This window comes from Antennarius striatus, chromosome 1 (genome assembly GCF_040054535.1).
Source record: "Antennarius striatus isolate MH-2024 chromosome 1, ASM4005453v1, whole genome shotgun sequence".
Lineage (NCBI taxonomy): Eukaryota > Metazoa > Chordata > Actinopteri > Lophiiformes > Antennariidae > Antennarius > Antennarius striatus.
Window position 1 is genome coordinate 28,731,163 of NC_090776.1, and position 14,366 is coordinate 28,745,528.

General features: G+C 43.9%; 1 protein-coding gene across 8 annotated transcripts in view; it reads left to right on the forward strand.

The window, feature by feature from the left end:
* Positions 1-14,366, forward strand: part of myo5aa (myosin VAa) — a 37,857-nt gene that overhangs the window by 16,872 nt on the left and 6,619 nt on the right. For 5 of the 8 annotated variants that reach the window (XM_068324477.1, XM_068324837.1, XM_068324640.1 and 2 more), the window contains exons 14-31: positions 285-368; positions 4,271-4,426; positions 4,727-4,824; positions 4,908-4,994; positions 6,112-6,220; positions 6,342-6,553; positions 6,648-6,804; positions 6,973-7,212; positions 7,852-8,100; positions 8,735-8,828; positions 9,070-9,215; positions 9,434-9,547; positions 9,720-9,854; positions 10,245-10,301; positions 10,483-10,710; positions 12,276-12,376; positions 12,479-12,535; positions 13,483-13,563. In XM_068324477.1, coding sequence (XP_068180578.1) covers positions 285-368; positions 4,271-4,426; positions 4,727-4,824; positions 4,908-4,994; positions 6,112-6,220; positions 6,342-6,553; positions 6,648-6,804; positions 6,973-7,212; positions 7,852-8,100; positions 8,735-8,828; positions 9,070-9,215; positions 9,434-9,547; positions 9,720-9,854; positions 10,245-10,301; positions 10,483-10,710; positions 12,276-12,376; positions 12,479-12,535; positions 13,483-13,563 — 2,405 coding nt within the window. The remainder of the gene's footprint in view (positions 1-284; positions 369-4,270; positions 4,427-4,726; positions 4,825-4,907; positions 4,995-6,111; positions 6,221-6,341; positions 6,554-6,647; positions 6,805-6,972; positions 7,213-7,851; positions 8,101-8,734; positions 8,829-9,069; positions 9,216-9,433; positions 9,548-9,719; positions 9,855-10,244; positions 10,302-10,482; positions 10,711-12,275; positions 12,377-12,478; positions 12,536-13,482; positions 13,564-14,366) is intronic. The other 3 variants (XM_068324902.1, XM_068324802.1, XM_068324722.1) reach the window with 1 other exon arrangement.

The following is a 14,366-nucleotide window of genomic DNA, read 5'->3' on the forward strand; positions in this document are numbered from 1 at the left end:
AAAAAATACATTAACTAATTCAGTAAGTAAAGTGCCCATTTTATCCCTTCATAATAGATTGGATTCTGAGGATTTTAGTTTTTAATCACCAAACCCTCCAAAGCGTTGGGTTTTGAGGCTTTTTTTTTTTTCTTTCACTGCCGTCTGTTTGGGCATTTGTGATACCTGTGAAAATGGAAATAAAATAAATGAAATGAATGAAAATAAAAGAGGTGGAAAATCAGCATATTATTCAGCGTATTGCTTTGTGTGTGTGTGTGTGTGTGTGTGTGTGTGTGTGTCAGGTGGAATACCAGTGTGAAGGTTTCCTGGAGAAGAACAAGGACACGGTGAATGAAGAGCAGATCAATGTGATGAAGGCCAGCAGGGTGAGGAACTAGACACGAATTATCATAATACCTGCATGCAGGTACACACACACACACACACACACACAGTAATTTACATCACTGGCTAAACAAACCCCACATATGATGTGTGTGATTATTTATCACTAGTCTCTGAGCTTGTCCAAAAATAAATTCAGTGCTGATGTGGTGATGTACGACTCAACCTTTATACATGTAGTGTTCAGCCATTAATGGGGGTTTTTTTGTTTTGCTATCAATAAGTCTATAAATGGTAGATGTTTATTAATGGATCATTAATTTAATGTTGGAATTTGTGGCGGACTCTTGATACACGCCATTAAGCCTGCATTAGTCAGATGAAGGCAAATTAACAGCACATAAGTGTTAGTTATGGCTCAGGATCGGCGCACGGGTCAAAAGCCTTTAAATCCTTAATGCTCTTTTGACAAACCCTCTACACCACAGTGTTGTTGTTTGAAGGGTGACTGGCCTGAAGACAGAGACCTTCCTTGTACCCGCCTGTGTTATCTATCCCATGAAGTGAGCAGAGAGTTCTGTTTGTCCCCTCGTCGCATTTCATTTCTGACGCACCGCTCAAAAGCTATATTTATTCATCAAGTGTGCCATTTTCTTTTTTAGGAACATGTGACATTTGTCTTTATTCATTGCTTTGCACATACGTCAATTTTAGGCCGTTCATGTAACGTTCTTATTCTGAGGTTTGTCTGTAGATCACTTATGTATCATAAGCAACTACAAAAAAGCTAAAGAACACAATTTACGTGTCCCAGCATTATAATTCATATAATGCACTGCTCAGCCGGCACTGGGGCCTGCAGGAGACACAGAAAAGTCTCACTTCTTTGCTGATATCTGCTTCCAAATCTAATCAATACAGTGCACTCAAGAAAGGCCTGATTGGAAATTTACTTGTTATATTTATCACGACCTGGGATGTGATCGAAAGAAGAGCAGATAAAATCCCCACGTGCAAACACAAGTGTACTTTATACTTCATGCAGACTTGGAACTCGGCGGAAATACGTCATAAAATGTTCAGAGACAAATCACGTTCCATTCTTTCAGCTTCACTTTCAGCCCCGACTGCCTTTATTTTCTGTTTGCTCTGAATTGTAGATGCGTATCACAGTTTTTGATGTGGGTAAGAATGATTCTGAGCTGGACCCGTGAGTCTTTCCTTTAAGCATCCAATATCATACTGTGTTTTTTTTTTGTCCTGTTGTCTCCACATGTTGTCCATGTATGTTTGGTTTTGTCCTCATCATGACAACCCTTCGTTGCCAGCAGAAGGTAAACAGAGGCGTTCTTCCTACGCTGGTCTACCTGTAGCTTTTCCTGCCCTTCCCTTTCTGTTTCTTTTCTTTTACTGACTTCTTCTCACTCTAACAGCACTGAGGAGACTGAAGATACGTTTGTTTGTTGCATGTGGAGCACTAAATGCACTGTGGGAGAAAAAAAATGGTGGGCTCTTGTGAATAAGGAGAAAGGAAGGATGGACCCACCACCAGCAGGGCAGACCGATGGGGTCTGGTGCGCTGCTATATGGGTGGCAGTGACGACAGGGGGGTCACGACCTACCAGACCCGGGCGGCAAAAGCGGGTTTTGGGGACGTGGAATGTCACCTCACTGGCGGGGAAGGAGCGGGAGCTTGTGTTGGAGGTGGAGTGTTACCAGTTGGATCTGGGGGGGCTGACCTCCACGCATAGCCTCGGTTCTGGATCCAAGCGTATTTGGCCTTCTTGGGGTCCCTAAATGGGGTCCTTGATTGGATCCCTGCAGGGGACTCCATTGTTCTTCTGGGGCAGAGGAAACCTTTGGATAGACCTGGTAAGCCCAAACGAGTAGTGGGGGTGAACTGGGAATGTCTGGAGGAGGACTCCATCTGTGAGGCCTTCAACTCCCACCTCCGAAGGAGCTTCTCGTGCATCCCTGTGGAGGCTGGGGGCATTGAACCTGAATGGTTGATGTTCAAAGCTTCCTTTGCTGAAGCTGCAGCTGAGAGCTGTGGTCTCAAGGTCTTGGGTGCCTCAAGGGGCGGTAACCCTCAAACACCGTGGTGGACCCCGGTGGTCAGGGAAGCCGTCTGACTGGAGAAGGAGGCCTTCAGGGGCGTGTTGTCCCTGGGGACTCCTGAAGCAGTTGCAGGGTACCGACAGGCCAGAAGGACTGCAGCCTCGGCTGTGATGGAGGCAAAACAGAGGGTGGCAGTAAGTCTGACTTGTTCCGAGTAGCTGTTGGCCTTCACCAGGGCTGCTCTTTATCACCAATTCTGTTTGTGATTTTCATGGACAGGATATCGAGGCTGGTCGTGGTGAGGGGGGGTTACAGTTTGGTGGCCTGAGGATTGCATCGCTGCTTTTTGCAGATGATGAGGTCCTGTTTGCGTCATCAGCCTGTGACCTGCAGCTCTCACTGGTCCGGTTTGCAGCCGAGTGTGAGGCGGCGAGGATGAGGATCAGCACCTCCAAATCTGAGGCCATAGTCCTCAGCAGGAAACCGGTGGAATGCCTTCTCCAAGTGGGGAATGAGGTCCTTCCACAAGTGAAGGAGTTTAAGTATCTTGGGGTCCTGTTCACGAGTGAGGGAACAATGGAGCGTGAGATTGGACGGAGAATTGGGGCAGCAGGAGCGGTATTGCAGTCGCTTTACCGCACTGTTGTCACAAAGAGGGAGCTAAGCCGAGAGGCAAAGTTCTCCATCTACCGTTCAATCTTCGTTCCTACCCTCACCTGTGGTCATGAGCGATGGGTCATGACCCAAAGAACGAGATCGAGGATACAAGCGGCTGAAATGGGCTTTCTCAGGCGGATAGTTGGTGTCTCCCTTAGAGATAAGGTAGAAACACTGCTGTTCATGGGGGGCTCAGAGTAGAGCCGCTGCTCCTTCACCTGGAAAGGAGTCAGTTGAGGTGGTTTGGGCATCTGGTGCGGATGCCTCCGGGACGCCTCCCTAGGGAGGTGTTTCTGGCACGTCCAGCTGGGAGGAGACCTTGGGGCAGACCCAGGACCAGGTGGAGGGATTACATCTCGACACTGGCCTGGGAACGCCTTGGGATCCCCCAGTCAGAGCTGGTGGATGTGGGGGGGAAAGGGACGTTTGGGGCTCCCTGTTGAAGCTGCTGCCCCCGGATAAGCGGTGGAAGATGGATGGATGGATGGATGGATGGATGGATGGATGGAGATGCTGAGATTCTTTGTTGCAGCCGCTGTCCTACAGAATGCTCCTGGAGATGGAAGTCGCATGGAAACGCAGGACCTGAAGCAGAGGCTGCACTGCAGCTTCCTCATATAACCTCCGTGTTATATGGAACATGTGCTTTACTAAAGGCTACGCTTATTCATGATAATGTTTATGCCGTAACACCACAGCGAAATACATCATATATGGCCTCTGCATATTGTCATATATGAAAGAAACAAAACCTGTTCTAAATTTTTTTTCTCTTTTTAAAACGTTGCAACAGATCTAACCAACACTAATCAACAAGTCAATCGACTATACTCACTCATCTAATATCAAAAATATCAAACAGATTTCCAGCTGTCTCTGTGTTTAGTATTTAGCACTCACGTCGCTGCAACTGGCTGAAAAACACGTTTGTTAACTTTAATATGAATGTAAAAAAGGACGCATTCAAAATAGCGTTTAAAAGTTGTGGAAAACATCCAGATGTAAGATGTTGTTGTGTCTCCACTGATGCAGTAGGTATGAGAAGTCCACATGCGTGCCATGCACAGTAAGGAGAGATTGTTAGAGATGACCTTTAACTAATACACATGCAGTGTATTTCATTTAACAGTGGATTGCAACTTAAATCTCAGTAAATCAACAGCGCCTGCTTTGTGCGATGCTGCCCTCAGCTGTTCCGTTTGTGACTGTGGGTGGCCTCTGTTCCCAGTTCGCCCTGCTGGTGGAGTTGTTCCAAGATGAAGAGAAAGCCACCAGCCCCACCGGTCAGGTTCCCGGGACCGGAGGCCGAACCCGACTCAGCATCAAACCTGACAAGAGCCGAGAGAAGACCAGCAAGGAGCACAAGAAGACTGTCGGCTGCCAGGTGGATGGAGTTCTCTGTTGTGTTTTGAAGCTATCTGGACACTGCTCTGAGATCAAATTCAGATTTTAGATCATAAATAAAATTTTAAAAAAAACAACATTTTATCCTGTCCTGAATTCTCTTTTTTTTTAGGTTCTATAGATCCATATAATACATTCTACAAATGTACCCATCTTAAAATATTCTGATGTTGATTCAATATTGTTCAAATAAGTGTCCAAAGTTGCATTTCATGCATTAATTCAGAATGAAATGATGAAGATAATTGTGATGAAAATGATAAAAGCTTCTCTCCTACAGTTTCGTAATTCTCTGCAAATGCTGATGGAGACTTTGAATGCAACAACTCCGCACTACGTACGCTGCATCAAACCTAACGACTTCAAGATGGCCTTCACGTGAGTCTCTTCTGTTTTATTAATGTTTATTAGTGTGTGTTTACTAGTGAACTATTGTTCACAGGACCGTTTGCTGTTGGCAGGTTTGATCCCAAGCGTGCTGTGCAGCAGCTCAGGGCCTGTGGTGTCCTGGAAACCATCCGCATCTCCGCTGCAGGTTTCCCATCCAGGTACTGATGTATACCTGATTCCTCATGATTCCTCTTGTGTTTGATATCTTTGAGCACTGAGAATTTGAAACATTGCTTAGCAGAGGGCAAATGGAAATTCTAGCAGAAGAAAGAAAGAAGAAAGTCCACTTTAATAATCCCCTATTGATGATTTAGAAATTAGATCGTATTTATAGATAGATAGATATATACTTTAATAATCCTAAGGGAAATTCGGGGTAACATCTGCTCACATAATAGTGACGAAAATTGGCACCAACAAAGACGTCGCATAAACTACATAATTAGCATAATGAAACTCCATAAATTATAACTCCAGAAAAGTCTCAACTATATAAAGAAAATTAAAGTAGATTAATAACTCAAATAAAATCAGATTTGGTCAGATGAGAGATTTTGCCACTCATTTTTTAGGCGAATTGAAACAAGATGAATCTGTTCCCAAGGTTATTATATTTGTATTGATCACTGCCCATCTGGAACCCGGTAATAACTTTTAAAATGCTCGAGAAAATGATTTCCTGATTTATATGACAGAAAAAGAAACCAAAAATCAAACTGAAACAAGTTTTCTACCCAAAAAAAGTTAAGAGGGCTCAGTCTCCCAAATTTGAAATTGTACTATTGGGACAGCAGAACTCTGTGGAACTCCTACCAAGTAGCTTAGATGCTGGGTTCAACGACTGGGCAGAAAAAGGACTTGTTACTGTCGATCAACTGTTTAAAGATCATCTACACAATTACAAGAACATTTTGACATAAGGTCGAATGATCTACACAATTTTTTTTCAAATTAGAAGTTACACTCATAAAGAGTGGAACGTTCTCATACCCCTATTGAACTGTTTTGGATAAAAGTCATCAAAGACGAGCAATGCCTGAAAACTGTCGCAAAACTTTATAGACGTTTGTTATCGCAGATATCTGGAACGCTCTCGATGTAAAAGAAAAGTGGAGGTTGGAAATGAATGCCACTATTGGGGATGAGAAGTGGGAATATGTGTGTGAAATAGATACAAGCAAAACCAACTTATGTTGGAGGAATTGCAGTTGGGGGGGGGTAGATAAATGTTTAGATCGCGGCCTTTTTCTGATGGTTTTCATGTTTGTCTCTCAGATGGACATACCAGGAATTCTTCAGCCGGTACAGAGTGCTGATGAAGCAAAAAGATGTATTACATGACAAGAAGTTGACGTGCAAGAATGTCCTGGAGAAGCTAGTTGAGGTCGGTCACGATGTTCGCGTTTACAGCGTTGTAAATGTTAATGCTGCCTTTGTTTTTCCTGCGTGTCCCTCCCATCTTATTGTTGTTCTTGTCCCTGACCCGTGCTTCTTTCTGACTGTAGGACCAGGATAAATATCAGTTTGGTAAGACCAAGATCTTCTTCAGGGCTGGTCAGGTAGCTTACTTAGAGAAGCTGAGAGCAGACAAGTTGCGAGCCGCCTGCATTCGCATCCAGAAAACCATCCGCTGCTGGTTGGCCCGCAAGAAGTATCTGCGCATGCGCAGCGCTGCTATCACCATCCAGAGGTTCATCAGAGGGTACCAGGCTCGCTGGTGAGTGGGCTGATTAAATAACTTGTTTGAGAATTGTCATCAAATAAATCAAAGGCCGAGAAAATTTTTTTTGAAATGTATATATTATCTTCAGCCTCGTCAAATTCCTGCGTCGTACTCGGGCAGCCACCATCATCCAGAAGTACCGGAGGATGTACGTGGAGAAGAAACGCTACAGACAGAAACAGGCAGCCGCTCTGGCCATGCAGACAATCCTCAGAGCTTACATGGCCCGGCAGAAGTACCAGGCGGTACGACACACCTCTCAACTTGCTGCAAAATGTTTTGTCCTTCGATCCATCTTCCTTTTACACAAGACATAGAGTGCTTTTATTGTCGTTTCCTCTCTTCTTAAGATTTATTTCTGGATTTCTTTCTTAATTCCTGTTGTATCTCCTCGACCGTTTCTGTCTCCGCAGCTGCTACGGGAGCACAAGGTGGTCATCATTCAGAAGCGTGTCCGTGGATGGCTGGCTCGGTGCTGGTACAAGCGCTGTCTTGTCTCCATCGTCTACCTGCAATGCTGCATCCGCAGGATGAGGGCCAGGCGTGAGCTGAAGAAGCTGAAGATCGAGGCTCGTTCAGTGGAGCACTTCAAGAAGCTCAACAAAGGCATGGAGAACAAGATCATGCAGCTGCAGAGGAGGATTGATGAGCAGGTTAGAATTCTCATTAGATTTGGCTTTGGAGTACAAATCCAAATTGCATTTCGTCGTCATCATCAGCTCTAGCACAATCGTTGCAAACACTCTCTCAGCTACTGACTGGGTCACGCCACCACCAAGGCTGGTTTCCCCAAATTCTTTTCTTTGAGTAGCCACAGATCTTTTTTCACCCACGGACACAAAGCTAACTTTCAGCAACCACCATGTGACTTCAACTGAATACAGACTGACATGCAGCCAGATGGCTTGCCCTCTTCTGCAACACGGAGTTTCCAAAGTCTGCACAGAACTCGTACTCCCTCTGATTAACGCTCACCATAACCAAAACCACCGAGTACGCCTTCATATCCGTCAGACTTACACCCGATATGACCATTGAAATTCCCACACACAAATTAAGACTCAGTTTCAGCAGTTTTTAGAGACGGCACAAAACAGACCCTCACAAAAAGAGTCCTTAACACCTTCTTCTAGACCACTAGAGAGGCACTAGAGACTCGCCCTCGGCACCTTCTCCTGTTTGTGTGAAACACTTCTCCCACAAGACGGCTGTATTTTGCACTTTTCCCATTAGAATCATACTCACACGTATATAAATTTGAGACCTCTCTATTATAATCTGTTTCTCCACAGAGCAAGGAGAACCGGTCGGTTAACGAGAAGCTTCTTGGTCTGGAGAATTCCTACACGACGGAGACCGATCGGATGCGTACTGAGCTCAGCCGGCTGCACGGCGTGGAGGAGGAGGCGAAGAACAAAACCAACCAGCTGTCCTCGCTGCTGGAGGAGCTGGAGCGGCTGAAGAAGCAACTGAAAACCACACAGCAGGAGAAGAAGACCATTGAAGACTGGGCACAAACGTACCAGAATGAAATGGAGACGGTAAGACGGGACCTGGACGCCTGTTCCATCATTTGCCTGTAGTTGTCCTCGTCTTCCATTTGCTCGTGAACAGTGAAAATGCATCAGTGTTTTCATCTTCATCTGTCTAAGTTTGTGCAACATTTCCATACGTGGTGGTTGCAAATTCAAAACTTCTTTTTTAGACTTTTCTTAGGTTGTTAGGTTTTGGTGGAACACGGCGCATTTGTACTTTTCACTGTGGTGAGATTTTTATGAAACAAGTAGAATATGTAGTTAATTTAAAACCCCGTCTCTCATCTTTTATCCTCTATCTTATCTATTTGCTGTTTGACCATCAGAAGTCGTTTTTGACTTTTAAAGATGAATTTTAATCCAAAGTAATCCCAACTAGTCCCCTTTTTAGTTTCCTAGAAATCTAGATCATCAAATAGCTTTTTTTTCCATAGTTAATATGCATTTTGGCTTCAGAGGAAAACAATTTTTCCCTGATTTAGGAGCCAAAGAGAACCAGTGGGAAAGGGGCACATGGTGGGCTCAGAGGGCAGTATTGCCCTCAGGAAGGTGAGCACAGGCATCAGACTAGTGTTTAGGAAGGTAGCCACTAAATTTTGTTTGTGCTCCATTTGTCTTGTGTATATTTTGTGTATTTTAGATGGTCGCGGACCTCAAGGATCAGAATGGCTCACTGAAGAAAGAGAAGGACGACTTGAACCGGTTGATTCAGGAACAGAGTCAGCAGATGACAGGTATGGAAACATCACCATTATTTATGGTGGTCGGTGATAACACGTCCATGTAGTCATACAAAAAATTTTATGTGTGCCAAAGGGGGCATACAGCTTGACTCTGTCACAAATGATGTTGTTTTGCTCATTTTCACATCCGTTAGTTTATGGTCTATCCAGATATCCATGTGGGATCAGTGACATCTGTGTCCTTGGACACAAGGTGTCTACTTCTAACTACTTCCTCTCTTTGTCCGGGCAGAGAAAATGGTCCGTGCGATCGCTCAGGAGACTCAGCAGCTGGAGACGGATCTGAACGAGGAGCGATCCCGCTACCAGAATCTCCTGACGGAACACTTACGCCTGGAGGAGAAGTACGACGACCTGAAAGAAGTGATGGCGTCTTCGGTGAGCGACACGACTGACACAATAATGATGAAAGAATTTGGAGCTGTATTTGGATTTCAAGTTAATGCTTCAATTAATTTAATCCATTCCTCAGCGTTTTGCATCATCAAAAGCAGAAAGCAGATGGTTGACAGTCAACACACTTGAAATGTAAAGATGCTAATAAGAAATTGTTGTTTTTCAAAAGTAAAAAGGCTGATTTTCTCTCTCTTCTGCAGAACATTTCCAAGCCTGGCCACAGGAGAACAGATTCCACCCACAGCAGCAACGAATCCGAATACACCTACAACTCAGAGTACGCCGAATTGGAAGAAGGTTCCAGGGCCGCAGAAGTAAGACTAAGGACGGGGAGTGAAGTCATATTCTTAGGTTTTGACTGTTGCAAAATTTTTGCTGTAATTCAACTGAATGATATTATTGATTGTGATGGAGGTCAGAGCTTTTACAGCTTTTCACAAACAGTTTTCATGTTACTGAATCCCAACATTCCTTCCTGTCCCGCAGGATGTGACCCGAGGCATAGACACCACGCTGACCCTCAAGCAGCAGAAGCGAATCACGCAGCTGGAGCAAGAAAATCAGTCGCTGCACAACGAGCTAGAAAACAAAGATGAGCAGTTACAGCGGGCCAGAGCGAGGGTAATTCTAACAGCCACTTCATTATGAAACAACGGGTGCCGCAAGGCTTCCTCTAGTGGGTTAAAGGTTTTTAAAAAAAACCCACAATAGATAATGCTGTAAGCACAATTATTATTATTATAATAATAATATAATGACTCCTTTTTATCATTGTGCTCATAGTTTAAGTGTTTAAACAGTTGTGATGTTGTGATTATATGTTGTGATTATATAGTGGAAAGAGTTCATAGTTTCGATCGATTGAAGAGTTATTAATTACAGTAATTAAGGAGTTTAACAGATTCTGGTTGGTATTTTGTCACTTTGTCAGAATACATAGTGCTGCTTGTAGTTGATTTTTTTATTTTTTTTATTTCCTAAAGTCCTTTTCTTCCCCTCATTTCGCTCTAGAGCGACGCAGAGCTTAAAAAGGCCCGTGGCGCTGAGCTGGAGTACGAGTCCCTGAAGGTGAGCAGTCGGGGGAGAAGAGGTAGAAACAAGAAAAAGTCCTGTGCATTTTCTTTCACCAGAGAGTTACTTGATCCAGATTCAGTTGTTCTGTACAGTGATTTACGCCACGGCTTCAGGAACACATCCTACTTGTTGACATTACCAGGATACCCCAATAAGTAACTCTTACTCTTCCCAGCGTCAGGAGCTGGAGTCTGAGAACAAGAAGCTGAAACATGACCTGACAGAGATGAGGCAGAGCCTCCTGAAGGACGCCGCTGCAAACGCTGGAGCACCGGGCTCTCCAGCCTACAAGGTGCTCCTGGAGCAGCTCAGCGCCTCCTCTGAGGAGCTGGAGGTTCGGAAGGAGGAGGTGCTGATCCTGCGCTCCCAGCTTGTCAGCCAGAAGGAGGCCATGCACCACAGGGTAAAGGAAGACTTTACAACCTGGTTGTCCATCGTTATCCACGTACAGCTGAACATGTGATCCCATCTGTGGTGCCGCTGGTTATTTTGAATCACCATATACTGTTTGTGGAGGTCACACTGATTGCTTACGTCCAACTTCTTCCATTTGAGTGTTTTGACCTTTGTCTGTTTGTCTATTTGTTCGTGCAATACCACAAGTAATGCAGGAACAAAACCAAAGTCTGTATTGGCTAAAGGCCACTTTGGATCCTCACACCCAACATGATTTGTTTTTGATATGTCACAGATAGCTAATGAACATTAATTAATTAACATTAATGTTTCCACTGTACCCTCAGTGTGTCTAACTCTCCTGTCTTCACATTCTCTCCTCAATCCATGCTTTTCCACAGGAAGAGAAGGTATGGTTTGAAACATCCCATCACGCATCAACATTCAGTAAACGTTTCTACCGTGTGTCTTGTATGTAAAGTTTCAAGGGGGAATCAGCAGGAGGGCAGGTTTCATGTTTAACATCACTCACATTTGTGCCATGCAAAGTGAAAGTATTCATCTTTTTTTAGGTCCTAGTCTTAACTTTCTGTTCCAGCTCATCTCAATGCATTTAGGTGGGACATTAACTCAATTAAATGACCAATGCAGTGAAAGGGAAAATCTGAAGTGTACAGTTGTGAGAGCAGCCAATGTCAGAATGTTGTCATGTAAAAAAAAAAAAGCTCTTGAGCACAGATGGAATAAACACAGTCAAAAAAGAACAGCATTAAAAAGCAAAAGCTGTCATTCAAACCTCAGAGCACTGATGTTACAGAAAACCGAAAACCCTCTGTACGATCGATTGAAATGGCAGGCTCGGGTTTATAAACTTTCATTCATTCGTTCATTTATTCATTCATTCATTCATTCATCTTGCAGACGACGGTAAAACAAAAATCATACTTGAACATACTTGAATTAACAAAAACAAAAAACGTCGGAACATGACTCATTAGGGTATTTGAGTCTAACACCATAGAGACTGAGTTCACATTGATGAATGAATGAATGAATGAATGAATGAATGAATGAATCCTCTGCTGCATTATATTATAGTATCAGATACGATGTAGCGAAGAAACTAAGCCCCATCTTCTCATAAAATTGTCAGCCGCTGGTCACATGAACCCTCCTCATTCAAACACATGATCACAACCAGCCTCACATCACGGAGCAGCTGTTCTCCACGCCGGCGCTGCTGTTCGGTGATGTGATCAGTTGATAGACGACTGTTGCTAAGACACGCTTTGACGGCTTGTCACCGTTTGTGCCTGAGGCTCCAACCAGCTGATGATTGTCAGAGTCAAAGGACGGCGGCAGCCAGCAGCTACGCTGGTGAACGCAGGGAGTCAGCAGGAGATGCTGACTGCTCACAGCAGGGTGAACTTATAAAACCACTGCTTGTCTTCATGCAGACACCTAAACTATGGAAATAAGATCCACGATGCACCACCTTGAGCAGCTGTTCACATAAAAATTCAAATTGCGACGTTACTTTCTCTCATGTGTCTGTCTTTTTCCTGTCTCCAGGAGACCATGACTGATCCTTCCGTCTATGCTGCGGACGTGTCCAAGCTGAAGGATGCTGATGAACTCAAACAGGCTTGCATTTGCCTCAAAGACACCAACAGGTACTTTTGTTCCCCACCGGTACCCAGCCCAGTCCTTCATTCATCACAGTTAAATTCCCTCCAATCCCAGCTCCATCATGAACGCTGCTTTATCCTGTGCAGATCTCCTAGGTTCATGCATAAGCCGCTGGAAGTCAGTGATCTCCTGAGTAGGCTGAGGTAACCAATGACACGTGGCCTCATGCATCATGGACAACACCATGCATGGCCATGCTGCCACCAAACACTGTGGGGGAAAAGTTTGACTTAGCTGATATTACTGAAGCAGATGGCTACATGTTAGCGCTGATGAAAGCTCTGCCTTCTCCGGCCTAACAGCATGCAGAACGATGGAGCTGCTTTTTGGCCACACTACAGGTCTTCATTACGCTCTCATAGACTTTGAAATAAAAAAAATATGTGTTTGGCTTTGGAGTCGAGTTCAGCATGAACAAGAAAGCTGAATTTAAAAGTGTTTCCGTTTTTTCGGAGATACTGGAAAACTTCATGTACAGCATGAAAGCATGAGCTAAAAATGTGTAGACGTAAACGTGTGTTTTCAACCTCTGTTATTACATTTACAAAAGGATCCAGTCTGCTCAGCAGCCAAGTGTGTCGCTGTGACAGGACGCCTCTGCTTTCAGCTTTGTGGAATAAGTTGGGCTTATATCCTGCATGAAAGTTCAGATGCATCCATCCAGAGATGTATGGAACACTTTTAAGGAAATTAACATCGGTGCACAGAAATTGTTTGTTTATTTATTTATTCATTCATTTCTTGCTGTCTTGTCCTTGTCAGGTTTAAAGTTTCCGCTAATTTCAAACCATTCGGAGGCGCTCGCCCTCACCCCACTTACGTCACACTCGGCTGCGAACCCTCGATGGTTTGTGGGGCTATAAGCAAGCCCACACCAGCCCCCTGCTTTGCAAGGGGTTTGGGTTCCAGAGCCCAAACTGTGGGTGGAGGAGAGCCGACTGTATCTAGTCGGTACCTCTCAACCTCCCTCACAAGCCCACGCTCCTTTGCCCCTAACCAGATAAAGTCATTCTTGTCTTTGCCATCCTACATTTTTTCCCCCTTCTGTCTTTGTGTTGTTTATGTCCCCTTTGTGTTGTGTGTCGGTCAGATCTGCTGCTCCAGATTTCCATAAGCTGAATGAAGATGGAGAGCTGTGGCTGGTTAATCAGGGCTTAAAGGAGACCACCAGGTTTAATTGAAGTGTGAATTTTGAGCATGATTTTTTTGGGCTTTTTTTTTTTTTTTACAGGAAGGGTTGAGTCCTGTTCTCATCTTCGCTCTCTCTCACTCTCAGAATTTTCTATATGATGATCTGAATGGCCATTCATCAGTAATCCATTTGTCAATTTACTGATCCATCTATGGATGTGCCTTTTGATATTTCAATATTTATACTAACTTATTTTTTTTCTTGTTTCCATGGAAACTCAATTTTTTAAGATGAGTCTTAATGGTGATCATCTTATCCAGAGAATATTTGGCAAACTGCAGTCTAGCGTTGCCAAACGTTCACCAATCATGATATGAAGTTGTTCGTTTTAATAACAAGTATGTTTTTCTTGAATCTTTGAATTTTTTTTTGATAACTCTGAAGGTCAGACATCTTCTCCATAACATATATCCCAAGTGAAAATGTTGTGCAGTGATTGGAGGGATGTTTGAGTAAAATGTCGTCTTCAGATTTTTTATCGTCTTTGCTTTGATTTTCCAATTTTACTGCCAACATTGTGCAACGGAATCTGTCACTAACATCGTTCCTCTGACTGCATGATGAATGGTAGACCTTCATTAAACCCAAGATTCTTTTTCTTGCTTCAAAATAGCCAAAAACACAGTGAAATCATATTAAAACAAGGTATTATTCACTTCAAGGCGGCTTCATTTCCAGCTGTGAAAGTGTTCAGAGAGCCTGGGTTCAGCATGCTGCTGTCCTGTGATAAAAACCCTGGCTTCTGTCTCACTGTAAAGAGTCTTTTTCTCACACTCTAACAT